The sequence below is a fragment of the Anabas testudineus genome, chromosome 11 (assembly GCF_900324465.2).
Source record: "Anabas testudineus chromosome 11, fAnaTes1.2, whole genome shotgun sequence".
In the NCBI taxonomy this organism is placed as follows: Eukaryota; Metazoa; Chordata; class Actinopteri; order Anabantiformes; family Anabantidae; genus Anabas; species Anabas testudineus.
In genome coordinates, this window is record NC_046620.1 from 12723918 (window position 1) to 12751768 (window position 27851).

Sequence of the window (27851 nt, forward strand, 5' to 3'; positions counted from 1 at the left end):
TCTGGACAAAATGAAACATACATGTCCAAAAGTATAACAATATGACATATATATTAAGTGGAAGAAACACACAGGTCCATATTGTTACTGTTTTGTCAGTTTGATATGTGGTATCACATGGCGTTAAGTTTAATTAAGAGTTAAAATGGTAAACAACACCTATGTTTAATGCAACATGTTCAAGAGGGGCAATAACTTGTTTTCTTATTACAGAAAGAATAGAGAAATATATATATATATATATGTATATGTAAAGATCTTTACCTACATTCTCATTTTTACATGGGAAATATTTCACAATTGCGCCGCAAGGATACTTGGAAGTCATTTTTTAATTACAGTATCTGTAACTATGTTATGTACAGATGAGGTATAGATATGAAAAAGTTGTATAAAATAAGTATCACACTTGGAACACCTGAACATTTTCGAAGCCATTAGTTGTTACGGGAGGACATTCTTCTTTTATTGTCTGAATGTTATGGACAGCCTTTACTTTTCACATCATCGTTAAATAAAGTGAGACTGAAAACAATCCCATGTTTGTTTTGTCCGCACACAAGTCGTCCATGTAGCAGAAGTGCAAACTTCTCAAACAGTGAACAAGCAATCAACAAAACATCTGCTCACAAGCTTCACTTATAAAATGTCATCTAATGGCAGCCTACGACAAAAACAAATCTGTAATGTCGTTTATAGTCTTCCCTCTGAAGTTTACCACCCGCTAGATAAATGCTGCACATCGACTCTACCGTTCACACTGTATTCGTGTCTTTCAGAGGGTGAGGCGAAGCTACAGTCAGCTCACCTCACAGTTACTTCTGCTTGACATTTGCAACATGTCAGTATATTATTAGTCGTTTCTTTAGACACAGGCATGTGATGTGATGCTGGAAACCAAATATGGACCTAAATTAACCACCTACTTCAGGAACGGGGGCATAAGTTTCTCTTATGTGTATAAGAGAAACTGAGCAGGAGAGATGTTTGATGTAAACAAGAGCGGATGGGCATTTATCAGCTAAAGAAGCAGTTCCAATTACTTACATGTGTAATGGGACTTGCCAATTTCTTAAGGGAAGACTTAAACTCTAAATGGCCACTTAGAAATGTCAAATATTGTGTAGTTGTGTAAAAGTTCAAGTTCAAAGAAATTTCAAATGGAAGGAAGTGTGCAGCACTACGGCGGCCAGTCAACATTAAAACTCTTAAGTCAGAGTACAAAAGGCTTTCGTGGTGATCGAGCCGCCTGCTGCCCTCACACACAGAGGCACTAAAAAACATTTGGGATGAAAAGCCTTGTATGTTGAGGTCGATAAATAATTGAACTGTTAGGAGGAACCCAGTGGCAAAAAGAATAAAGGGGATGAGCGTTTTTCTGAGTGTGTTCCTGTGTCTGTGTGATTGTTCCTGTGTGTGTGTGTGTGTGTGTGTGTGTGTGTGTGTGAACGCATGTGTCCTGAGATTTCCTTTATCCTCACCTTCAAATATTTAGCATGTGGGTGCTAGATGCAGTGCAGCAGTGCAGCAGCTGGCTAAAACTGTGGCCTCCACTGGATTCTGCCTGTAAGTAACAGATACAGAGGATGATGAGGGTGTGTTTTCTTATACAACAATGTGAAATGTTGTTTTATTAACAGCTTACTAATCTATAAAGCACGAGTAAATTATTCAATAAACATTAAAACTTGCTTATGGCTTACAAACCCTTTCTAAATGGTGACACGTAGAGACGTCTCTGCCATTGATGACCTTGTTATTGTGGCTCTAATTGTCGTCCAGACGCTCTCTCAGAGCTTTTCATATTGAGCACGATGCCTCTATCGCTGCTTGCCGATTCAAAGATAACCACGGATTTTGCAGAGCAGCTACACCCGAAAGAAGCGCTCCAGTGTGTGTGTGGAGATGCCGCGTGACCTTTATCTCGTCTCAGCGGGATCACGCTGTGCAAATGGAAGGCGGGTTGATTAAGTTGACCTGGGTGTCAGTGAAAGGGGAGCTTCTATGTATCCTCTTTCACATGAGATGGATCCATTGGAGAAACGAAGGCCTGGTTTGAGACAAGAACAGCAAACACAAGAGCCTGTACTCCTATATCCAATTTATCCAACTCAGGCGCAAACAAGCATGTTAAGCTGCACTGATCTGAAGACTGCACGCACACGCGCACACACACACACACACACATTTCAAGAGGAGGAGCTTCTGCGGCGGTTTTTATGCCACAATAACTTTATTTTATGATGGTGTATGAATGCAACAAAAAGGTCACTCTATATTTACTGATGGGCTCTTGGCCCAAACTGAAATCTCTCAACATCAGACGGACTGCATGAAAATCTGTACATCCTACAGGCTGCGGTGATACTCTGACCTTTCATCTAGCAGCGCCGTGACATTTGCGGCTTTGAAGAATGAATCAGTTGCCATGGCGTGTGGTACGCTCGTTCATAACACTTTGTGGTTCCTGATCACACCATCTAGCATCAATTCAAATTTCAATTTTCGATTTGGTGCACGTGAACAAAATGATACATACTGTATAGAAATATGCATAGGGCACACCTTATATTCACCTTTAACACACATTTAGTGGCCATCAACAAGGGACAGCACTGCCAAAAGCTTAATGTTAGCCTGTATAGACCATTCAACAACTATTTCAGTATACGAGGATTTTTAGATGCGACTTCTAATCCCTCCTCAGTACCACATTAAGCCAATCCAACCTCATCAAGACGAGCGGTGAAGGGCACGTGGGAGAGGACAAATGTGAAAGGAGCATATGCCTTATCTATTAGTATGCTAGTCAGGCCCAATACCTGAGAGAGCTCCTCACACAAACGTGTTGAAGAAAATGCTTCAGCATGATGATCATTCATATTTACACTGAAACATCACTGATAATAATCCAGTAATTTCATTATGTTATATATGAAATGGAAAATCTCTTTAAATACGGCCTTATTGTACAGATTAAAAAAGTAAATTATTTTGCTGCTTGAAAAACAGCCAATTCCTCAGGAGTTTGTGTGGCCTGGGTTGACTGATGCCTCCATACATACTGGGATACATGATTAGAGGGAGAGTTATGACCAGCAGTTACAACGTCCTGCGGATAAATTTATTGCTGACATATAATGACGGCACACTCGGCTGAGCCCCACAGTAAATCCAACACACGGGACTTCTCCTGTCCTTGAGAATTCAGTTTAGGTCTCTACTCAACCTCCAAAAGCAGATGCACCTTCATCTACAGCTAAAATATTCCATATCTGGACCAGTCTGGATTGATTTAACCTGATTGGCTTCAGCTTTTGTTTCCTGTGTGCATTAACAAGTTAATTCTACATTTGTATGTCACTGAAATCATTAAACACACAAAATAAATGGTCACAAATAGTAGACATACCATTATGACAGGTCACTTTTAGACATGGCTTTACCCACCTTTCTATTTTAAGATTCTGTGGATTCATACAGAAATTCGTGGAAGCCGCTGGCTACATGGACATGTTAACAGTTCTGTGATTTTACAAACACCACAGCTTCATTTAGAGACCAAACGTCAAACTGTAGATGTAGAAAACATTTAATGACAAACACAAACTGTGATTCATGGAAGCCAGTGAGAAGAGCACGATGATCACAATTTGATCCCTTCACTATTCTTTAAGTTGTTTTAAGCTTACACTTCACCATATACTGTTTACTTTACATCTTTATTTGGATAACGTGACCTGTATAGTAATATATCGGCACGTTATTCTCTGAATCTAAAACACTTTGAAGTGTCTAAGCAATACAAGTCATCGTGCTTTCACGATCTTGCTTCCACCCATCAAATCTGTGCAGCTGTGTGCGCACAGGCTGCAGGGCATGTGCGCTGTGGGTCGGTCCTGCGACTGACCCATGACTTAACTGGCTGTCACATAGGGTGAATGACTTGCCAGCAAGCAGCTGTGGCCTTGGTGCCCCAGTCAGGCCTGTGGCCCTCAAGTCCAAGTGTCTCTCTGTGTGTGAGAGACATAATAGTGTCAGTGTTGGTGGTGCTAAAGAGCCTGTTTGTTGATGTTGAAGATTTTGACAGAGTGGTCAGCACTGGCACTGGCAAGCTGGACCCAGGAGCTCTCCTCCTCGATTACACTCTCTCTGTCAGTCTGTCCATCCTTTTTGTTGTCGTCTCGACCTGCTCGCCCAGCCCTCGGCCTCCAGCGGAGTCTCTTTACTGCCAAAGCATGGCTTTGTCTGCGAAAGGATGTGATGAAGGCAAACAACTGGATACTGTCGTGGGTGACAATAAGCACTAAAATAAATACAAATGCCTATTATATATTTTATCATGTACTGTACCACTTCTACTTTTCAGATACAAAACATGTAGGTTTCTCTCAACATGTTCTAAACTGATTTAAAAAGTGAAAAGTCACGATCTTTTGATGCACAATAGACACAATAATAAATGGGATACAACACAGAGAAATACATTAAAGTACCAACTTCTGCTCATGCAAACCCAACTTCTTCTACTTGTTTCTCCATAATACAGGAAGCTGCTGTCTCTCAGCAGCCAAACTGAAGCTGCACCACAGTCTGACATTTATACATCCTGTCAGTGGTGAATGGAGGTCTTCCACTGTTGCAGCTGATGAACTACAGATGAACCATGTGTGTCTGTTTGTGTGTGTCTATGTGTTATAAGGATACGAGGTGTCCGTCTCTCCACAGCTGCTCCAGTCATGTCCTCCAGCAGGCTCCTGGCCAGGGCTCCACCTGTACAGCAGGATCCTACCACACTCCAAGCCAACTGCAAGCAAGTAGCTGCGGAATGCACCAGAACACACACACACAGGTATTTCAGTAGCCCTAACCTTCACTGACCACATTCAGTTCTACAGCATAAACCTACAAACAACATTTTAATCCCACAACAAATTTAGCCAAATCAAACGGTCGCTACATTTATCAACACTATCTATGAGCTTACAAAGACTATTCCAAAGACTCAAAGCACCGTTTATAAAAGACAACATCATAACCAGTAGTCCAGCACGTATACAGTTGAATATTTTTTCAGTGAGGTCATACTGGTTTCTAAAGATTAGACCAAGTTTCTGAAATCTAAGGCTCCAGTGTGTGTCTGTGTACATACCTGTTACCAGAGCAAAGTACAGGGCAGAAAGCCACAGCAGTAGCAGCATCACCCACATCCAAGATGGAGGAACAGGGTTTGATCTCGGGTTGAAGCACTAGATTTTCAGACTCCCCTGTTGTGCACGGGCCCCACGCTATCACCTGGAGACACACCCACACAAAACGCGAACGGAAACTTTGCTTTAACACATGTAGACAAAATATGCTGATGTATGTTCTGAAATGAATGAAAAGTGAAAAACGACCTTCTTGTCACGACTGGATGTCACAAAGTATTTACTGTCGGGGCTCCAGTCACACGACCAGATGATTCGGCTGTGAATGGCTGTGTCCTTCCCCGTGTATGCATGCAGCGAGAACTGTGGCTCTGCGGGAAAACGACAGGAACGAATTAGAGCAGAAATTGTCATATTTAATTGAAACCACACACGTCTTATTTATTTTCGACAGGTGATCTAGTCATCGAAACTTTGCCACGATTATTGTCCCATGACATCAGCGTGTCTAAACTGCAGCACCATCGTTCCATCATGACAGGCTCTCCCGAGTAACAAATAAACAACCCAAAAAGACAGAGAGCCTCGTTTCAGCCCTCCACTTCAGTCGGTTTAGGTTTATGACCTGCTGCTGTTTATTTCCACAACCTAAGTCATTTCAGACCCAGATTGGTTTTCCCCAGAGAGCTTGTTTGTATGCTGTTGGCAGCTGCCTGTCTGCTTGTCCACAGTAGTCCCGCTCTCCACTGGCACTCTCACACACACACACACACACACACACACACACACACACACACACACACGAGCCAGCATATACACACAGCCGTAAAACCACAGTGTCACCACAAAAGTCTGAGTTAACCACCGTGTCGTGTCGTGTCTGTGCTCTCAGCACCCCTCTCCCTCAGCGAAAGGCACTGTTGTGTGTGTGACACACAGACGTTACACCTCCACCTCCTTCCATTAACACTCTCATCTGAGGACCTTGAGGGGCGCGACTGGCTGTTCAGTCTGAACTGCACAGAGATGGAGACCAGAGAAAGAGAGTAAAAGACAGAAGCGACATGTTCAGCTTGGAGACGAGTTGGAAAGCACATCAGGAAGATAAAAGAGAGTGGCACATAAGAAAGGCTACACAGATTAGATAGAAGACTGTACAGAAAAGAAGAAAAGGGAGGAGAGAAAGGTAACCGTGTCTTCTTAATGAAAATGTCTGGATTCTTGACACATGAGGGGGAGGAAGATGGAGTCAGGAGGATGTGGTGAGACAAAACAAGCAGGACGATGAGGAGAGGTGAGGACAGACGGAGTTTGTTTGTTTGATCCATTCTCACTTCTTTTAACCTTCCTTGGTCTGGCCTGAGAGACTGTGTGTGTACGTGTTCTTCGCAATCACCTTGAGTGATTCAGCAGCCAACCAGAACAGACGGAACCCCACCTCCCCAAAATGCTCCACTCAGTCCCCTCCTCTGTCCCCGAACAGGCCCGTCCTGCGTCTTTGCAGTCCAGCGCACTCACAAACGGGAGAGTGCCGGACTGGTTAGCCTCTGTCAGTGCTCATTAAGAGCACTCTGATCAGCCAAAAGAGCCTGGAAGGCGGGAGATGTGTTACCAGGTGCACGTGGGAGGTAATCCTTTGAGCTTAAATGTTCTGCTCACCTTAGATGCAGAATTGGGCTATTTGTCTGAGTCAGGGTGCTGAGATTCTCTCATATAAACAAACTCTCCAGGAACATGCTCTTGTTTACAGCAGGGGCACTGCAGGAGGTGACCGGAGAGCGAGAATCTACCACTGACTCTGAGCATTGGCCAAAATAGGTACTAATCCCATAATAGCTTGTTGTTTTGTTAGTTTCAAACTGTAACTACTGCTCTAAAATGTTTATGATAGTAACCATGAAACAGTGCCTTTAGTGACGAGGTCAAATCTTGAGAATACTGATAAAACCTCTATAGACTACACTGGAGATTGAGCTAAGAGTTCAAATGTTTTGTGCTACTTGTAAAGAATAAGAAATGTATCAAGCAGCATACTCCCACGTATGTAACATCATATCAATATCACTGCACCATAAATCAGGAGAAAATGGAAACAAAAAAAAACAAAACAAAATATAGTGAGAAAGACATTCTGTTACAGGAAGAGGACATACATACAAACAAACAAGAGAAAATGATTTGATGAAGATACTTTTGTACCAAACTGACAAGCCTGCACATTGAAGATGCAAGAAAAAGGCAACACAACATCAATACAGTACGTTCTTGCTATTTTCAAAAAAAAGTGTTGTAACACCCTGGCAAATGTAAAAATCAAATGCTAATAATAGGCTGACACACAACGTGCCCTACTTAAACTGAGTTTACTGAGCTCCACAGCAGTATTTAAGATTTGGGCCCACAGATGAGTTTGTCATTCACTTAATTTGTTACACCGTGGAGATACTGACAGCAGTGACCTTCCAAAAACAAATCTCTTCCTCTAATCATTAATGTCACCACCACTGAGATAAGTCCCACAGAGGGCAAAGGTGAAGTAAAACAGATAAAAAGAGAAACACGGGGAGCTACAAGGGGGATGTGTAGAGTTATACTTGCAATATGTCAAAGTAACATCCGGGTGGTGTGGGTGTGTCTGCTGCTGGACTTAAGAAGGAAGGCCGACATTAAAAATTAAGAAACTTGTTTACAGCGTTGATAGTTTTCTAACCTGTAAGATGTCTTATTCCTGACATGATATGCAGGCAAGCACGAATTTGATGAGCTTTCGCAATCCGTTGCAACTTTGCTACACTGACAAGCCCTCTGGCAATAAATGAAGTTGAATTAAATATTAAGCAAGACATCTGTTGTATTCTGCATCGAGTCCATATGAAAGCCCACGTACACTCATTGGAGATGTACTGCTGAATCTTCTACCCAAAGTATTACTTTTAGTAGTAGAAGCTTTGGTATTTACATAAACATGCAGACGAATTCAATTTAAAAATAAATCATGTTTCCTTTATTAGCCCATTCTTGGACTACTTGCAGTAAACACATCACTTGCTTGGCTTTTCACAGTATTAATTAGGGGAGTCCTTCCAATCAGACCAGCTTGTCTTGGAATTTGATTCAGAACAAATCTGCTCAGTGGGTTTACCTCATTTTAATTAATTTGAATTAGGGAAGCTGGTGTTGTCTGCCAGTAAGGCTCCAATATTGTCTCTTTGTCTTGTAATTCACTCAAACACATTTTTAATTAATCCAAATTTATTTTCAAAGCACCATGAGGAGCTTTTATCTCATCCTAAGCTGCAGTGCTTAGATGCTGGTCTTGAAAACTCAATAATAGCACCTCCTAAAGTGGACCCCACTCCCCCCTTCTCACCTGGACTTTCAGACGCGGGCTGGTCCCGTTTCCATAAAGACCAGGTGCGATCACGTGAAACAGCCAATAGGAGTTGTGCGTTAGGTGAGAAGGCCATCTGGGTGACGGTGAGGGTGTGGCATGGTAGTGCCTGCAGCTGACGCCATGTAGTTGTGCTCCACAGCAGCACTGCTGCGTGCTCAGCCTTCGATGCCTGAAAACACAGATTTGTTCACATTATAATAAGAGAATAGTAAACAATAACATTAATTTTTTTGGCTCCTTGCTCGTCATCCTCCTACTGTCTTTTTTATCTCCATGTTCACATATTATTCTTTCTCTATGGCTATCTATATGGCTTGAATTGGCCACTGTAAAAATGGTTAGATTGGAATTCATGTGTTTTTTGTACATGCACAAATTGTCTGTAGTCAGTAAGTGTTAGCACCTCACAGTCCAAAATAGAGGAGAGCAACGGAGACAGGAGTAAATGGAGAGCTGAGAATGTGCTCTGCCTGTTGCACAAAGGACTTGTGGTTACTGTTATCAGATTTCAAATTTGCACATTTAGAACTACAATGAAGTTCATACTGGAGCTGGAACCACCATCAATATATCAGTGTAAATAACTAACACTGAGAATTAGGACATATAATGTGAAGGTAGCATTTGGCACTTTGTATGTTTTGTTAAAAAAATAGAAAGACTTAATCCTTTTCTTTCTACGATGTGTTGGAAAAAAGATATAGGAAGTGGATGGAGATGATTATAGTAGGTAATAGAACATTTGAAGAGACACGATAGAAGAAGAAGAAGTCACCATAGCTGAAAGAAACTTCTACCCATCTGTGAGAAAAACACAGGAAGGTATAAGATTCACTTACGTACACCTCACCATGTGACGCCTACCAGCTGTGTGAACACCGTGACTGAGAGCACAGCCTGACTCTAGTGGTTTGTGTTAGTGTATCATGTGTCATGTTGCACTGGAGGTTATATCATCCTGCTGATCTTTGACTTTGGGCTTCTCACACTGACCTTGCATGCGGATGCCACCACTTTCCCGGAGCTGTCGGATGCGAGGCAGAACATCTCAAAGCCATGGCCGTACCTGCAAGAGACGGGCAAACGTGCAGGGATAAATCGTGAACAGGCACACTGGATATGTGGGGAAAAACACACAGGACATGAACAACAGACAAGCGAATGGTGGACAACAACACTGAATGCACTCCCAATTGGAGGGCAAATTAAGTGCTATTCCAAAGCATCATCCTGACCAGCTTGCAGGCTTCAGCGCCTGCCACTTGCTGACAGGTAAATAAGCAGACAAAGTGTGAAATTAAAATACTGATTCGCAATGATTGGTCCTTCTCCCGCTGACAAAGAGGAACAATGAATATGCTCTGGTTAATCACTCACAGCCTAATTACTTTTAGTTTGCTGAAGACCACCTGGTTGCTTCAAAATGTCCACGAAGTGAAATCATAGGCTGCTAAACAGTGGAGAGAAATCCCTCCCAACCAGGAAGGTTTCAAACACTGCAGCAATTTGGCTGCGACTGTATGAGTATTATTTATGCCACAAAAATAATTTGGCCACTTACTCATTTTAATGTTTTTATTATGCACTAAATGGTTTGACGGGGTGAAGCCAAATGGAGGCAGAAAAACTCTTTTCAACACACACAATACCCAGACCTTGAATAAATGGCCATGCCATACATCATGTTTATGGTGGATTGACTGGTAAATAGATTTAGCATTGGCTACAAATGGAAGCAATATTTCCAGCCTAGAGAGAACACCTGTGGGACTGCAGAAAGCTGGGCTCTGACTGGCTGATATATACAGAGAAGGGAAGATTTTGGAAGTTTTAATCATTTTCAGACACAAATCCCAGTTCCCGTAGAGATGGGGTTTTTCAAAAAGAATATTTCTCAGTGCAAGGTTGCAAAGAATTTAGGTTTAAATGAAAAGGGAAATCAGACAATGACGACAATGGATTGTAAAGCAGCTGAAGTCTTGTATTCAGCATGAATAGGCTGAATACAAGAAAAACTAAATTAAATGAAAGGTGATAATACGTGTCTGTCCCAGGTTTGAGTGTGTTGCAAGCATCAAAACTAAAATGTGCTTACTGTATATTAATAAAATGCAATTAAGAAGGTGGTTGGTGAAAACTCTTTGTACATTTGTCAGATAAATATTGGTTCAAGGTTCAACTCTTCTGAAAATTTGGTTGGTACAAAAAAAAACATTGCATCGTTAAGAACAATATAAAAAATGATTTTATATGGAACATAAACCATAAAGCTGAATATGTTGTGGAGAATATTGTGGATGTTTGTACCAGTAAGAGACAGAAATTAAAGACTAGCTGGGCTGAAGCTTGGATACAGGTTCAGCAGTGGAAAATTTGGAACACTTACAGTTTCTGGACCTCAGGCCACAGTGTGTTCTGGAGAAGATGATCCTCTGGTGGCGGCTCTGCTCTCACACACACACACACACACATACACACACACACACACACACACACATACACAGAGAGTTAACCACAGCCTCATCTGGAAAGCTGTGAAAACTGAGCTTTAAAATTCTAATACAACCAGTTTCCAATTTACTAAATGAGGATTACACCCAAGTGGCTATTAGAATTTTCCTCCTTTCAGAGGCAGCAGAGAGATAAAGAGTAAACTAAATGGTACATGGTAGACTGAGAACATGATTGATAGCCTTGAGACAATGTTCTATCACATTCACTTACAGCTTCTTTTAGCATTTAGCATGCATGCAAACCACAACTTGCTGCTTTCCCCATTATATACAAGCTATTTTAAAACAACTGCAGCTTTATTTACCCCATTCGTAAAGGCTGCTGGCTTTGAAAGGGGCTCAAATCTATCCAAATGCCAGTCCTCTCCCAAAACACCGCAGGCTCGGCACAAGCCTGTGCTGCCTTCATGCAGCATGTAACTGAAAGCTACACTCCTTGTGTTTTTCTTATTGGTCATCAGCTTCCCATTTTGCCTAATTATTCATTCGCCTGCTTGCCTGCGGAAGCCAATCAAACAACTGAAAAAATGAATTGCTAACAACAGTCTTTGTACTTGGCTGGTCCCTACATGGCCCGGGGTCATCAATACTTAAACTTTGCAATCACATAAGCCTGCTTTCTAATTAGCATTGCAGATTAAGGAGTGGCTTCAATCATGCTGATGACAGCCCTTCACACCCTCTAGCCCAGGGGTTTTAAAGCACTGTGCTGCAGTCTCTTCATGTGACTCTCTTCCATTTCCCATCTGCTCATTTCCTAAAATTCAGTTCTTTAGTTTTAATTTCTTCCTTGTTATTGTTTCCCCTTTGTGTCTTCTTAACATAATTCAGTGGCGTTTCACTTTGTCTGTATTTCCACTAGTTTTGGACCGGTTTGTAATAAGAACCTATAATTTCTCCTGTCTTACTCCTGCATTTCTTTGCCTCTCCTAACATTGCTGCTCCCTGTCACCTCATCTTCATCGTCTTTCACCCACCACCCACTTCTCCTGCTGTAATACCCTTGGCCTCCAGCACACCTCAGGCACTGTGGGAGCATGGCGAGAGCCAAGAGTAATAACTAACTGTCCGCCTGGCTGCATATCATTGTCTCTTATAAGAACATTCAGCGACAGGCAGACAGGAACTCTTAAATGTGTGCCGAGGCTGCTGAGCAATGATGAATACGAATCCAGCAACTGTACCAGACTGCAGATTATTCATCAGAGAGGGTTAAATTGAATACGAGTTTACTGAGATGTTAAAAAATGATGCATGTATATTATTATATTGAAGAAACACATTGACATTTTGTTTATGTAGCTGTACCGGTCAGGTTGAGTGCGTGGAAGTAAGACTCCTGGTATTGGTCAGACAAACTGTTGAACTGTCCCTCATCCTCACTGGTTTTTGGGACACCTTCACCTGTGAATTAAAATATTGAAAATGCTGAATGGACAAACTTTAAAGCTGTACAAACGTCAATACAATAAGGAGCAGCTGTGTGTCAGTCATGAAAACTGACAAAACTTGGCCACAGTCTGAGCACTGACACACTCAAATGCAAAGCTGAGCAAATATTTTACCTTGAAAAACAGCCTTGTTGGACAGACCCAAGGCAGGTGTGCTGGCTCCTTCTGGAAGGTTGGCAGAGTCCTGCCAAAGAGCAGACAAATGAAAGGACAGACACACACACGTCAATAACCAATCAGGGCTTTAAAGGGAGCCGACATCCCACTCAGCACATTTTACAGTTAGAAAACAAAGTGAGAAGGACATGGAAAGGAAAGTTTCACTGAGATCTTGATCAAGCATAGAGGGGCAGACATGGGTTTTCAGGTGATTTGACATTTTGTACGTATGGAATGAAAAGATAATTATACTGTAGAGAGTAATTTAACTTGGCACTCACAGTGGAAGTCAGCAGCTTTTCTCTCGACGTCCCTGAGATGTTAGCAAAGTTCTCCACAAAATTACGAGGTGCTTGAAATACTCTCAGGACCTTTTCATCAGCTCCAGACACAAACTGAAACCTTCCGACCATAGCTAGGCACTGCATGTCATATCCATGGATCTGTGGTCGAGAGATTTCATGCCAGGTTGCCTGCAGGGTGAAAAAGATGCCAAAAGATTTTATTAAGATGTTCATCTGACTATGAAGATCCTTAGATCCTCCAGCTACATAAGGCTGCCAGGTGAACAGCCAGCATTTCAATAGGTCTTTGATTTTGTAGGACTGGGCTTCTTGGCCCTAAATTCAGGCATTTGAAACCAAGCCAAATACAACATTGATTCACCTCTTCCAATGTTGTTCAATGAAGCATTTCCAGCTTAAGGTGCAAAGTGTTGTCATGAGGGAATATGAACGGCAGCAACAATACCGAGAAGTCCTGAGATACTGGCCTGAACCGACAATAATCCAAAATGGCATCTTAAATAATGCAATGCAAGACTGGGACTTTGATCATTTTACTACCTAAAGTAACTTGGCATGTGTTGCCCTGCTTCAAATAATTTTACTTGAATAAGTGGGTTATGTAGCCCTTTACCCTCTTGTTAGTAATAAATCCAAAGAGGACTCTGCAGTACTGCGAGGGGATAATCAATCAATCCCAGTAGTTCTAGAGTCCTTTCTTCAAAAAAATATGATTACCTCTAAGAAACTCTTTATTATTTGTCACAGTCTACTGAAATTCAATCAGCAACAGCCTAAACATGTTTGATCAAATTGCAAGTAGAGGAAGTACAATTGATATCAGGTACCGACTACATCCTACAGAGGTTAACACAACTTGCCTGTGTTAAAGGAGAAAAGCGTAACAGAGGTAAAAGATGTGAGTCACAAAGCCCTGCTAGATTCCTAAAATGTCTCATGAATAAAGAAAATATACTGAGGTACACTCTCAACCACAAGTAGCAGTGTTTTATTCAAACCTCTAAAATACCATTTTATATGAGCTTGTGCTAACAGTGTCTTTCTTACATTCCTGATAGGAGAGGATGATGGTAATCACTTTATCATTTATTATTTCTAACTCCATTAGGTTTTTGTGGATGATAATATTGCTTCACTTTGATGAAACACTGAGATACTTTAGATATTTAATTTATTTATTTAATGAGTCTGCCTCACTTCAACCAACTATGATAAAATTGCTGGTTTTATGGTCATTCATATTTTTATCTTTTTATCTTTTATATGTATGCAATCCAGAGCCCTTTTTACCCTGTTTCGTATCTTGTTTCCTCCATGGAGTGAAAAGTCGTGTGGTCTGGTCTGAGCCCACGCTGATGATGAACTCACCCTCAGGATCCCAGCTAAGGTCTTGTACTGCATTAAAATGGCCTGATATCACCACTCCAGGCCTCCACACTCCCTGGGCACAGAGCATTGCGATCGTGAATGTATTTTAAACCACAGAATTTCCAATGAACTCTACATGACGCTAAAACTCTATGTTTACAATAGGCAACCATATGGGAGTGTGACTAAAGAACCCAAACTGTTTGTGAGAAACACATAAAAAACTACGAGAAACATACGAAGCCAGTCTTACCTCTTTGTCCTGGTCTTTGCACCAAAGATGCAGTGCTCCGTGAAAAGCATGAGCCACAACCATTGAGCCATCCGGACTAATCTGGCAGCCGTAGAAACCTAGAGTGTTGCCACCAACCTCCCCTACACGGACCTGGCATGAAAGAAAAAAAACATTGTCACCTTATCTGCCTTTTCAAAACAAAGGTTGTTAAAAATAAGCTGTATGAAAAAAATAGAGCCACTGGGTTTCTGCAGTTAAAGATGAAAGTAGCCTGTAACAACATGTGGCCACGTGTAGAAAAGGCAGCTCTATAAATGTAATAATTTAAAACAGCTCTTTGATATGAAGAAAACAAACGAAGAAGGTTCGGGTTGTCAAATTTGTTTACAGATTCCCTTTATGACTCCATACTAACAACCTCTATAATTTAGGACAGAAGCAGGAAAAAAAAACAGCAAATTAAGCTGACAAGTCAAATGAGAAATTATGCAAACTGGTTTTATTATAGATTAATGTGTTGTGTTTTATCAAACAAAATACAGTACATTTGTCTAATTCAAAATGAAAGCAACTGCAGCGCGGCACATCACATTAAACAAATAATCGTGAAAAATAGCAAAGCTTGAGAACACACAAGGATTTTCATAAATTGGATTTGGGTGAGAGCCTGTGACCCATGTGTCATGTTCACAGGGAAGATCACACAGACAGCGTTTACCCTCCATGGAGTCTGAGCTTCCACCGAAAAACCAATCCAATTTAAAAATGCTCATAATCACTGCCTCTCAGGTCTCTCGGGCTCAGAACAATGCTAGAAAAAAAACTTCACCTTGCTGTTGTTTGTCAAGACAATTTCAGTATTGAATTTTGTGGATTCAAAACACTATGTGGTGCAGAAAATTTTGATTTCGAGTAAATACAGTTATAATGACAAATGCAAAATTAGCTTGTTTAAACTCTGTCTCTGAGTCTTACTCACACTTAGTTACTTTCCAGTTTTCTTTATTTAGCTGAGAACAGAAGCAGTGTGGGAGGTAAAACAGGATTACAACTAATATGAACAATATTCATAATAATTAAAATGTAACTAATTAGTTTTAGAAATGTAAAAAAGGGAGTTGCATTAATTTAATCTTTAACTGAAAGGAGCATCTACAAAGAACAGAAATCAAACACTAAAACAGAGGAAACACAGCGGCACCAACATTACACTATGCTGCCTGCAAACCAAGTACGGTTGTGTGCAAGAAGAGGGCAGAAATTACTTATACTGAAATGGATCTAAATATTTAAAATCTAAATGAACCAAATTTATGGTTTCATTTTAGCTTTTCAAACCATGGCATACAGCCGCAACAGGCTTGCTCAAGAAAAAATTAGCTTCATCCTTAAAGGGTAATGGACAGCGCAAGACAGTAAGTCTATACCCCCCCACATAAAGACACATTTATATTCACAGTTATGTCAGAAATCTTCATTGTCCACTCAATACTTAGCCAGTCAAAGAAAAACTGCTCACTCAGGGATTAGGCCAACTACTCAGCACCATGAGAAATTTAAACAATTAAAACCTTTGTTTTGCCCTAAGGCCATAGAAGTAAACTGGGCCCTAAGGGGAGATCGATTCAAACCCGCAGCAGCAGATGCAACCATAGAGAGTGCTACGCTTACAGTTGCAAGAAAAAGTATGTGAACCCTTTGGGATTACATGGAGTTTTGCATGAATTGGTCATAAAATGTGCTCTGATCCTTATCTAAGTCACAACAATAGAAAAACACAGTCTGCTGAAAATAATACTACGCAAACTTTATATGTTTTCATGTTTTTATTGAACATAACATGTAAACATTCACAGTGCAGGGTGGAAAAAGTATGTGGACTTAATACCTGGTTGACCCTCCTTTGGCAGCAATAACCTCAACCAAACGTTTCATGTAGTTGCAGAACAGACCTGCACATCGATCTGGAGTAATTTTGGACCACTCCTCTTCACAAAACTGTTTCAGTGTAGCAATATTCTTGGGATGTCTGGTGTGAATGGCTCCCTTAAGGTCATGCCTCAGCATTTCAATCGGGTTGAGGTCAGGACTCTGACTGGGCCACTCCAGAAGGTATTATTTTAAGCAGACTGTTTTTCTATTGTTGTGACTTAAATGAAGATCAGAGCACATTTTATGACCAATTCATGAAAAACTCCACGAAATCCCTTTCTTTTCTTCTCTAACACCACTATGGTTTTTTATATCTGATTTTTTCACTTATATCATGGCATTTGTTTTTGTTTTCTTTTTTGCATCTGTGGGCCTTTATATACATTTGTTTTTTTTAAACTTCTCTCTCAAATGTTTCAAAGCACAGGTAGGAAACAAGCTTAATATTAATGCACAGTATGTCACCCTTCAAACCCGCATTAAAATAGATATTTATCATTTACAATCGCCTTGGCTACCAGCCTCCAATCACATGACAGTAACATAGATCTTCCAACTTGTTTCTGCTGAGGTAATGGAGTAAGTTGCTAGTGCTACCACCAGCGGCAACAACAGTGGATCAACAAACTTTGCAAGACTCTCTGAGCTGCTCCAAATTTGTGAAGCAAAAAACCTCCAACTGCAGACACAGCTCTTCTGATGGCATCTGCTCATCTCGAGCATCTTTAGTTCTCCCTCTCGTCTTTCTCGTTAGTCTACCACAGCAACGTAGCCTCACCTCTACTAACTAATAACACTGCTGACTGTTACTGCAGTTGTCAATTCACCTACGTGATGGTATGGAGGTATATACTGCATGGAAAAAATGTGTTCAAATCCTACTTGAAAGATTAAAATCTGAGGAGTTTAGTCTGCTACCTCTCATGAAAGCAGAAAAGGAGAGCACCAATGACCTGAATCAAACTGTAGCAGCAACATAATAATGTGTGTGCATCCATTACAAACAAATTGGTTGAAAGGTTTCACAAAAACCAGCACAGGTACCTATAACTTTGCTACAACTGTCTACTATATGTGGCAGTAAAGCAGTGTCCTCAATCATCCGATCCTCTTAGGGAGCTTGCGTTGGTCATCAATGACCTTCAAAATAATGCCTGTCTGTAGGCTGAAACACAGCAGAACTAATGACAGCGATAAAGGCATGCCTTCCCTTTGAATGGCACAATCCTCCACCATTCACAGAGAGAGAGAGAGAGAGAGAGAGAGAGAGAGAGAGAGAGAGAGTCAGGTAGAAACATAGATGGTGAGATTGAGAGAGAACGAGATGCAACATTAAGCAGATTGATTTTAAAATTCTGCACACAAGAGCCCGCCGTAAATCATGCGAAAGCTCACAGAGGCAAAAAGCCGTCATCTGTCTTGTTTACGAGAGGGGGAACAATATGGATGCAAGGCGTGCCTTATCGCTGGCCGGCGGGGGTGAGGGGGGGAGGAACTGAACAAGGACAGCAAAGAAGGGGAGGCATAAAGGCATATATCATTCTTGGAGGGAGACAAAAAGGGTTATGAGCACCGAATGAGCATTGACCAACCTGTGAAAAAACATAGGCACAGTGTGGGGCACAGATTTTAAGAGACCACGTCTTTCCTACTCTTGATAGTAGAATCTCCATCATCACATCTAGGCTGCAACTAAGGATTATTTAAGCATCTGTTAATCTGTCAGTTTCCTTAATTAATCAATCATTTAGTCGATGAAATGTGAACATTTCTGCATGCCCAGGTAAAACAATACACTATTAATACAAGCAGTTAAATGTGCGCTAGGCTGCTATCACAGTTTCCGTTACAAAGTTTATTAATATATACATAATAAATGCATATATTAAAAGAAGAACCGGATATGTTTGAAGATGTTAGGAGACCATTTTGCTGCTTGAGTCAAGTCGGTACACTAAAAATGATTAAGAGGAGCGAAGGCTTCTTGCTCAACTGTTCTTGAGACAGTAATTATCTGAGTAATTACTGAAATATCAATTGAAAATAATAAAAACATATTTTTTCTATATATGTATTTAGAAATTCTTTAATAGGGAACAGCAACTATATAAAAACATGGTTTATGCAAACACTTCTGTTGTATTTCTGCATAAAGTTAAGACCCTGATGTGGGGACTTATTTCAGCAACTGCTAAATTTTCGTACCCTAGTGTAACAAAAATTTTGGGATTGCATGAAAACAACACTTTAAACCATCCTCGCCATCCAATATTTATAGACACTCCTCATATTCTCACACACATACTTCAAAAATATTAACTCATTTTGGATTTAGTAGCCTGTCTCGATCTGCCATGTAGCCAATTGTAATTTTACAGAGAGCGAGAGTATACAAGCCAAGATCTGAAAGCAGGGTCTCTCAAAAAACACACACAAACACGGACACAAAGTGACAACCCCTCCAGGCGTTGTGGTGGCCCATTGTGGTCAGTCTAAGATGTTAATTACCAGCGCGTCTCGTTAGTAAGATGTGCCTTACACAGCGGTGGGCTCTGGCCACCCTACTGCTAACCCCGCTCTCCATTAAATCTCACCAATTACTTTAATCAGCGTGAAGAAGTGGAGCACTTCTTTGTAAAACTCAGCTAATTAAGACACACATGGCTGGTCATTCAGCGCTGCGGATTCTGCTCTGCCAAAAACTTCAAAGTCCCATAGTAAAGCCTTTGTGAGGCCTATTCAGTTTACAGAAAACACTCGAAAGGGACCAAAGGCCTTTGGACTTGCTCTAACGTGTGAAGATAGAGAGAAAATTAATATACAGTTGAATTCACTGACGTTTCATTGTCGCGTTTGTGTGTGTGTGACAGAGCTTCATAGGTGAAGCCTCCTTTGTAGGCAGGGAACCTGTCACTTCAAAGGGTCTGGCTCTTGTTTGAAAAGAAAACAGGTCAGAAGGAACTGAAATAGAAGGAAAACAGAAACGGAAAGGAGACTCATATTCTATGCACTTTCCCATCCAACAAAAAGGTTATTTAAGGTAGAGTTCGTTTTTATTTTTTTTGGCACTGAGGGAAGAGCTGTAGAGGGAGACTGGCCACACCAGACCTGATTTTCAAACGCCCACTTCTGCATTTCTTTTCCACTGACCAACTCTGTCTAATCATACCGAGTAGAATATGTGACATCAGCGCTGGCTTCAGGCGCTAATCATAGTCCCTTTGTCAGAGAGGAAAGTCAAGACTTTCACTGTTGCTCCAGCCTGTGGTTGCTCTTCACTGTGGATATGAATGATGAGATCAAAGGCGCAAAAATGTCACTGATCGAGTGTGGGATCTTTCTCATCACCTCAGAGTGTGATCACTCTTGCCGTCTGCCAGGGTGAGGTGAGCCATTTCTGTGGAAATGGGATGTGTTTGCATGTATTTGTGGGGCCTACTGTTGGCTGTCTGCATTTCTGAGCATATCTCTTTCAGCAGTTTGTGATATTTCTTATATTCTCCCCAACAGTAACTACTTTTATATTCTTCACATGTAAAGGTAGTCAGAGGTATTCCTCTGCCACCTGAGAATTTTCTAGTCGTATTTTAAAGGAAAGAAGCGGTGGGGCAGATGGGCAGAGAGCTGCTTTCTCTTTGCCATCCACACTTGTGTTAAATTTAGCCCCAATCTGGCACAACAGCAGCTGTTGGGGGCTCAGACAGAGAAGGTAGAAGGGAGAGAAAGGGAAAAGAGGGGAGAGATAATTTAAGAAAGAAAGACGAGACAGAAGAAGATAGAAAGAGGACGTGGAACGAAAACAAAGGAAGGCAGTAGAGGGAGCGAAAGGGACAGACAGACCATGGCGAGAAAAAAAAATAAGGAGAAAGGCAGTGCACAGGCTATGTCATGTCTGGCACCGGCCTCTCCATCCTGTCGGATGTATTGGGGAATGGGCCGTAAAAGAGGGGGTTCAGTGCGAGTGAGTGATGGAAGGGAAGATGGGGGAGGACAACCTCGGCTTGTCTAAACTCACACTGGTGCGCCAGGCTCCGCGCCTCTTCATCGCTGTCTATCATTTCTATTCCTGACACCTCAATGCCAGGGAGAGTTGAAACTGACGCAGTGGCACTGACAGCAGGAGAGAGGATACTGGGGGAGGGATCAAGCTCCAGAGCATGTCAAGAGCTGCTGAATGGGAAGCTAGCAGAAACAGAGTGGGGGGAAAACCAGCGTGTGAGTCTGCTTGGATGCGTGTAGAAACTGATAACATGACTGTATTCTAGTCAGCACTGACCTGCTCCACCCAGACACCAGATCCCTCCTCAGGAGCCCAGAGGATCATGGTTTTATCCATCGAGGCAGAAAGCAGCTTGAGAGGCTGTTGCAGCTCACCACCTGCAGGGGGAGACAAAGAGACACTGCGTTATCTCCACAGAAACAGCAAATATTTATGAAGGCAAATATTTTAAGGCCACACAGGAACCAGTGTGATTTTGTCTGCATTATGTGTCTGCTGAGTATATATCCACACTAACGTTTTCCCTCCAAAGACCAAATGCAACATACAGTGACAGTGAAATACCACATTCATGTACTGTAGGTATATCATTTTATTTGCTGCCTTGTTTTGTACAATCATGTGTTCCTAATAGTAGTAGAAAATACTGTTTGTAAATATGGAACAACAATAAAGAGATAACATGTGATCTTGACATTGAGCAAAATAATTGTGACTACCTTGCTCATAGAGTGTAGCCTGAATGACCTGAAGCATCTAAACATAATGAAGTGTGATGTACTGTACACAAAAGCTGCGATGGGAATGAAGTGATCTTGATGTAATAAGCTTTTAAGGCAACCAGTGTTTAAAGAGAAGATTTAGCACATCCATCAGCCGTTCCCTTGGGAACTAATTAAGCCAATAACTTCTCACACCCGTGTTTTTCTTTTTTTTTTCGCAGAAACTGTCACAGTTTCTTTTTGGCCTTTGTAAGCAATAGCATTGTGAGACAAAGAGAGGGAAACAATATCTCTCAGCTTAGCAGACAAGCCAATCCGTTTTCTTCCATGGGGTGGGAAAAATAGAATAAGTGGTGAGTGTGAAATACACAAAAGGAATTGTGTTTCTTTTCGGAAAGTAAATGTTCAACCCTAGCAAGATCCGGCTAATTATCTCAAAACTTTAATGAATGTTAAATTGCCTGTGTGACCAATCCATTTACTGACTTTCAGTGTACCTATATAGAAAGGAGGCTGCCAGTGAACTCCATATACCCAGTTCTCATGACCTGCCAGGACCGTCTCAAGAGACAATGCAAACAGCGAGGACATGTCTGTAACAGGGAGACAAAGCGATTAGATGGACATTCTTCCCAAAATATCAGTTTTATGCTATGAAAAAGAACAAGGTGGATGATTAACTACGAGTAGCTTCAGATCATCAGTGGTATTTTCAGTGGTTAACGAAATAATCCAGTGTGTGGTACACTGAAAGAAAGGTAAACACACACACACACACACACACACGCTTGGTTCTTTAAGAAGGTCGGTAACCACTATGTGCCATTAAACCATCAAAAACTGCGTCTACTCATTTGGCTAATTAGCAGTCTTTTCATAATCAAGCCAGCTTGGCCTGCTCACCTCTCTCCTTCACTTCAAAAACATTCTCTTTCATTTTGATGATGGTGTGATCGTCCTCTGTGCGGGCGTCTGTCCCAGACTTGGCACACAGCCTCCATACTCTGATTAGACAGTCCTGTGAACAGCTGGCTAATAACAGCTCCCCACCTGAATGAATCAGAGAGAGAACTGGAAAACTGGCCAACTGAAAGACATTCTCTGTCAACTCCATCGCTGAATTTATCAATACCGACTTCGTATAATTTACTGGGGAAATGTGTGTCAGATGTTGGATTTATTTTTTATCTGTAAAGTAAATGTGTAATGTAAAGTAAATTATAGCCGCAGCCAGCATGTCTATATAATCTTTTAATTTCTGTTGTGAGTCAGTTAGTTGTTAGAACTGTAATCAAGGTCTACGAGAACATTGGCCGTGACTTTGATGTAGCCAGTTTAGACAGCAGCAGTGTATGGCCAAATATACACAGACAGGAGGTAAACAAAGCATATGCCACAATGCCTGAGTGTCCCCGTCTCTCACATTATGTGTTTCTGGTTTAATCCGACGGCCACTGGCCCAGTTTTGTCTCTGCTATTACAAAGTGACATATTAAAAATGCTTCTGACGCCACCACCTAAGGCCTTCTGCAGATTGGGAAAGAAAGGCTATTGAAGGTTGTCAATCATGGCTCGATGACACTGATAAACTGATAATGATGTTGTCGATTGATTTTGCTATTTGCCCGCAACTCTGCGAAAGTTGTTTGAACTTGAGCCTGTCTATTTTTATGTACCACTGTTTTTGGCAGCTGACCCAAAAAGAATTATCCTTAGGCAACAAAGTCTGATTAAACATGTGCAAACCTTTCATTTATTTATAGCATTTCAAACATCTCAACATTGGTGGTGAATGGTTTACTTGCTTCTTCTTTCACATAAACGTAAAAAGTCTTTTTTATTGGGAATAGCAATATTTAATTATGTAGACAAAAACATGTTTTAAAGAGGGACACTAAAGTGGGTTAATAATCTTTTTTTTTTTTTTGCAAAAGGCCCTTAATTTATAAAAGATAGACATTTTATTTTTAAACTTAAAAACAGTTGATTTCAATCTGTTCTAAGAAAGTCCGAAAGAAAAAAAAATGTGATTCTTTAAAATAGAAAACCCAAAACATGCCCTAGTGTTTAATAGCTATGACAAGCTGCTCCTCTAGTGGTGCAATTTGCCATCTGCTGAGTCATAAAAGAACAGAATGATTTATTTAAAATACTATCACAGTGGAGAAAAGGTTTTTGACATTACTATGGAAATATTTCATATAAACAGACTTCTACTCTGTCTCTTTGCTGCATCATACAGTAGTATGGCAGTGCAGAGAAAGTCGTACACTGTGAGTGGGTAGGAGACACAAGTGGAGAGGGCTGGTTAAGGAGATGGAATAGCTTTTACACAGTCAGAGCAGGGCAATAATGAAGTGCTCTTATAGCGAGTTACATGATTAATAGAGTCTGGATTGGATCCATGCATTGCAATGTGCTGTGAAAATACTATGAACAGCAGGTGAGAGTGGACTGAAAATATATGTAGTAACTAGTGTAACAGTGTAACAGGTCAAAGAGCATTGTGAGCTCAGTGTTCAGCCAGTCAGTTGTCTTTAAATAAACCAAAAATCCAGGATAACAACAATCACCACCATGACCAAGACGAGATAATGAGGGTTTCACTCCCAAATACATACATTTGATCTATTAAGCAATAACTCAACTATTACCACAAAGAGTAGCACTCACTTGTAGATGCCCATTCCACTCCACGAACCCAGTCTTCATGTCCTTGCAGTGACAAAGTTTTCTGGAGCTGTTGAAGAGTAATTTAAAAAGGTCAAATGTTGCACACAAACTTTAGAAATTAAAATGAAAGAGTTGGCACAGAATACAAGAATGATCCCCCCCGAGTGACTATCGATCAGGGCTTACCTGTCCGTTAGACAGCACATACAGATGCACCCGAGAGTCATCACCCCCGCAGGCCAGAATGGGAACTGTAATAAACAAGGTTTAGATTTTCACACAGTCATGTTAGACTATGTTTCAGGAACAAGGTGGAGATGAAGAATGAAGAACAGCATAAGACAGACAGGAAGCCATGTAAAACATGAAGACGAAATGAAAAAAGACACTTCAAACATGGATTGCATTTTGAATATGGCATTTGGTTACAGACGCTAAAGCAATGGTGCAAATTAAGATGGATGACATAAGAAGAAACATTTGTGTGTGTGTGTGTGTGTGTGTGTGTGTGTGTGTGTGTGTGTGTGTGTGTGTGTGTGTGTGTGTGTGTGTGTGTGTGTGTGGTGGGAACAGCATAGGCTTACCTCTGCTGCCTGGCAACAGTGCCAGAGACACATCCATCATGAATCCACTTCCAAATGATAAGGTGTGGAGGCACTTGACTGAGAAACACACATGTACACGGTACTAAACATCTAGATACACTATGAGTGATATTTCTACACAATTCAAAATAGTATATACTGTGGTGTAAATTTATTTTTTTGTATAAACACAGCACTAACAAAAACATTATTTGCCCTTTGTAAACTATTTGCCAAAAGATAAAATTTTACATTTAGAGGTCAAGGGTATTTTAAGTAGCCACAATATGCATGCAAGAACTAGCAGAATATATTTAGGGTTTTTCTTTTTGTTTTTTGTTTTTTTATCCAGGAAGACACCCCGTGGGTTTACTCTGCATGACAGTCTAAATGCGCTGTGCTCATCTGTACTGACAGGTGCACAAAAACTTCTAACAAACTTAAGTTTTTATGGGTGACAGTTTGAAAAAGTGAAAGTAGATATGGTTGACAGCTTGAAATGATAATCAACTATGTGAAGAAATTAAAACAACATTACAGTAAAGACAGCTGTTGTAGTTGCATCATTAAATTAAAAACATTGCCAGGAAGAAATAGACAGTATGTTGCACATGTCCACTAGCAGCCACAAGGGGGCAGGTAACTATAAAGTATGAGCACTTCTTTGTCGAAACTTTTGTGATTATGATGATTATTTGATGATTATTTTAGGTGAAAATAGAAATGCACCTGCTGGAAAATCAACTAGCTTTGCCCAATCATGCAAAGTTCACATTCTGAGAACACACAGATCTTTTTCTCCCCAAGATACTGAAAATATTCCACATCATTAGGAGTTCTAGGGGTGTTTAACTGGGAGGTCTGAACTCCAATAAGCATTTTATTTGAAGAAGAGTCTAAAACACACCTCCTCTGAAGGTGCTTTATATTAAAGGGCTGCAAGCAAAAGTATGGGAACAATGAGCATTAACAATCTAACTCAAACTACTACTGAAAATTACTATGAACATTTTACTGAACCAACTCCACAGACTGACATTATAATATATTTGACAGTTTCAGTATCTGTTACCTTCTTTGGCTGGATTGCAGAGCCACAGTCGGACCGTTGAGTCAGAAGCTGAAGTGGCCACCAGGATCTTGGAGTCCTCAGTGTATATGGCATCCACAGCACAAATTGGACCGGTGTGTCCCTTACACTCCACTGACAAGTTGAACTGTAAACCACAAAGTCTAATTTAGAGAGATCTGTAAAGAGTAGAAGGTAAGTTTGAGTCAAAAACACTGTTTTATCTAACAGGTGACTTACTTTCCCATTTTGAGCCTCCCAGAGGATGAGCCGATTGTCTGAGCCTCCTGAGACAAGATGACTCTCCCGACCTGCGGCAACAAAAACATTAGTTAGGTAAAGTTAAACCACATACGCCTAAGAATATTTTTGTGATCTTTTGGTCTGAGTCTGTTTGTCATGGTTTGGGCTAAGTCGTTTACAGTGATTTAATATAATTTGGGTACATTTTACTCTAGTTTTTAGTATGCTTTCAATTTTGTGGCAACAATTTGACGAAAGACATTCAGGCATTTAAGAGAAATGGGTTTCTGAAATTTGTTGTGGACCCCATTCAATAAATTTTAGGATGAACTGGAACATCAACTGTGAGACAGGAATATTTCTCAACATTGAAGCCCAACCTCACAAGTGCTCTTGAGGCTCAACAGATCCCTGCAGCCACTTCCAAACATCTTGTTATAGATCTTTAAAGGAGAGTGTCTTACTAACATAACAGTAGCCTGCAGACGATGTAAATGAATTAAACAAGAGTTGAGAGAGACAGTTAAACAAATGACAATCAGAAGTCCATGGGAGACATGGGCTTGGTCTCTCCCCACACTCACCACAGTCCTCTCTGTGAACCCACTGGACTGCACTCACTCTTCCTGTGTGTCCATTCAGCACAGCGACAACTCTTCTATCCTGAGTAAAAGACAAGCGATGTGTTTACAACAGAATACACATTTATTTTAAAAGCTGTACGCTTGTTGTCGAAGGCTGCGGCAACTAACCGCGACCACTAACTTTCCACGAATATTAGGTGCACTTTGTTACCTTCGGGTCGTACAGAGCCACTGAGTTACATGTCCCAAAAGCAATGGTCCCTCCACGGCTCCACGATACAACATTTGGTGTCCTGTTCGCGCAACAAGCTACATGGCATGTTTCGACTGTGGGAGCCGCCATCTTGAAAGCCGACGTTGTGGTGTAACTGTAAATATGGTTGTAGTAGAAGCACTACTTGCCAACAAGAGTTCCGCATGCAGCAGTGTATATGTCAACAAACGTGACGGTGATGTTGTTTTATTTGTGGCGCACTCCTAGAAAATATTGGTATTATATTTATTAGTATGTGTTAAAGCAAATAAAACAGCATTTAAGTCACTGAAGTGCACTGCTCAGTATTGTTCACTAGATGGCGTAAAGCAATCACTAAACCCTGAATATTGACCATTGGGACTTCATTGATTGCCTATTTCTTTCTAATTAATAATTTGTTAATCCCTTTTGTTTAATTTGATTTAAGAACATAATTAACCAACACTATATCCTACTTAAAATGCCAAGTGCGATTAGATAGCATATGGTATTAAACATTATGATCAAATGAAGGTGTTTGAATGAAATAAAATGAAAAGGGTATTATTATTATTGTGGTGTTGTCTTATAACTTTTTCCTTTAACTCCCCTACAGGGCCTCAGAAGTCAGACCAGAAGAGCTGGTGGGTGTTTGGAGCCTTGTCTGGGGATGATATTTCACATTATTATAAAATGGCTCCAACAACAATCAAGATGCCACAGTAAACACACACTGCTATGTCGGGCTGCATTATCCTCTCGCCAAGTGTTGACTGAGGGTGACTGGTCGCAGCTGAGCTAGCTGCCAGCCAGATAGCCCTGCTTGTTAAAAAAAAAAAAAAAAAAAAAAAGCCCCTGGGCATTTTGGATTTCAAAGGTTGAGACAACACTTTTGTCACAAGGAGTTTCTATTTACCCACTTGACATGATCAGGGAAAATAATGTGATGGTATCTGTGAACCCTTGAGACGATATGATAAATGACAATGCAGCAAAGACAAACATGGACAGAGCCAAATTATGTGAAGAAGTAAAAAGCAATGGGAGAGAGGAAGGAGGGCTAGATGGGTCTTTTTCAGATTGCCTTTGACCATGCTGACTTGTGGTATATGTGCGTGACAAAGACAAAACAGACGCACTGTCACAACCACGCTGGTAGAAAATAGATTGCGCTCATTTTCCTTTTGTTGTCCCTCCTCACTCACTCTCAGCCAGACAGGATTTAGACAGAATT

General features: G+C 40.9%; 1 protein-coding gene across 1 annotated transcript; it reads right to left on the reverse strand.

The window, feature by feature from the left end:
• Nucleotides 1-3567: 3567 nt before the first annotated feature.
• Nucleotides 3568-26725, reverse strand: elp2 (elongator acetyltransferase complex subunit 2). The gene is made up of 22 exons (XM_026349469.1): nt 26594-26725; nt 26383-26461; nt 25796-25866; nt 25559-25703; nt 24487-24564; nt 24089-24153; nt 23903-23969; nt 22133-22279; nt 21727-21822; nt 20784-20884; nt 14594-14725; nt 14263-14413; nt 12949-13139; nt 12623-12692; nt 12366-12461; nt 10931-10988; nt 9538-9610; nt 8521-8713; nt 5400-5521; nt 5153-5295; nt 4708-4821; nt 3568-4248 (listed from the first exon to the last, which is right to left on the reverse strand). Exons 1-22 carry the CDS (start codon nt 26723-26725, stop codon nt 4053-4055), a joined length of 2520 nt encoding a protein of 839 aa, XP_026205254.1. The 3' UTR covers nt 3568-4052.
• Between the last annotated feature and the right edge of the window lie 1126 nt (nt 26726-27851).

Bases quoted from the DNA above. Each gene is read 5' to 3' on its own strand.
- elp2 (XM_026349469.1), bottom strand. From the start codon at position 26,725: ATGGCGGCTCCCACAGTCGAAACATGCCATGTAGCTTGTTGCGCGAAC. The intron at 12,693-12,948 runs GTGAGTGCCAAG...GCTCTTTGGCAG, and splicing joins AAAAGCTGCTGACTTCCACT to GACTCTGCCAACCTTCCAGA. The intron at 12,462-12,622 runs GTAAAATATTTG...TTTAATTCACAG, and splicing joins CAACAAGGCTGTTTTTCAAG to GTGAAGGTGTCCCAAAAACC.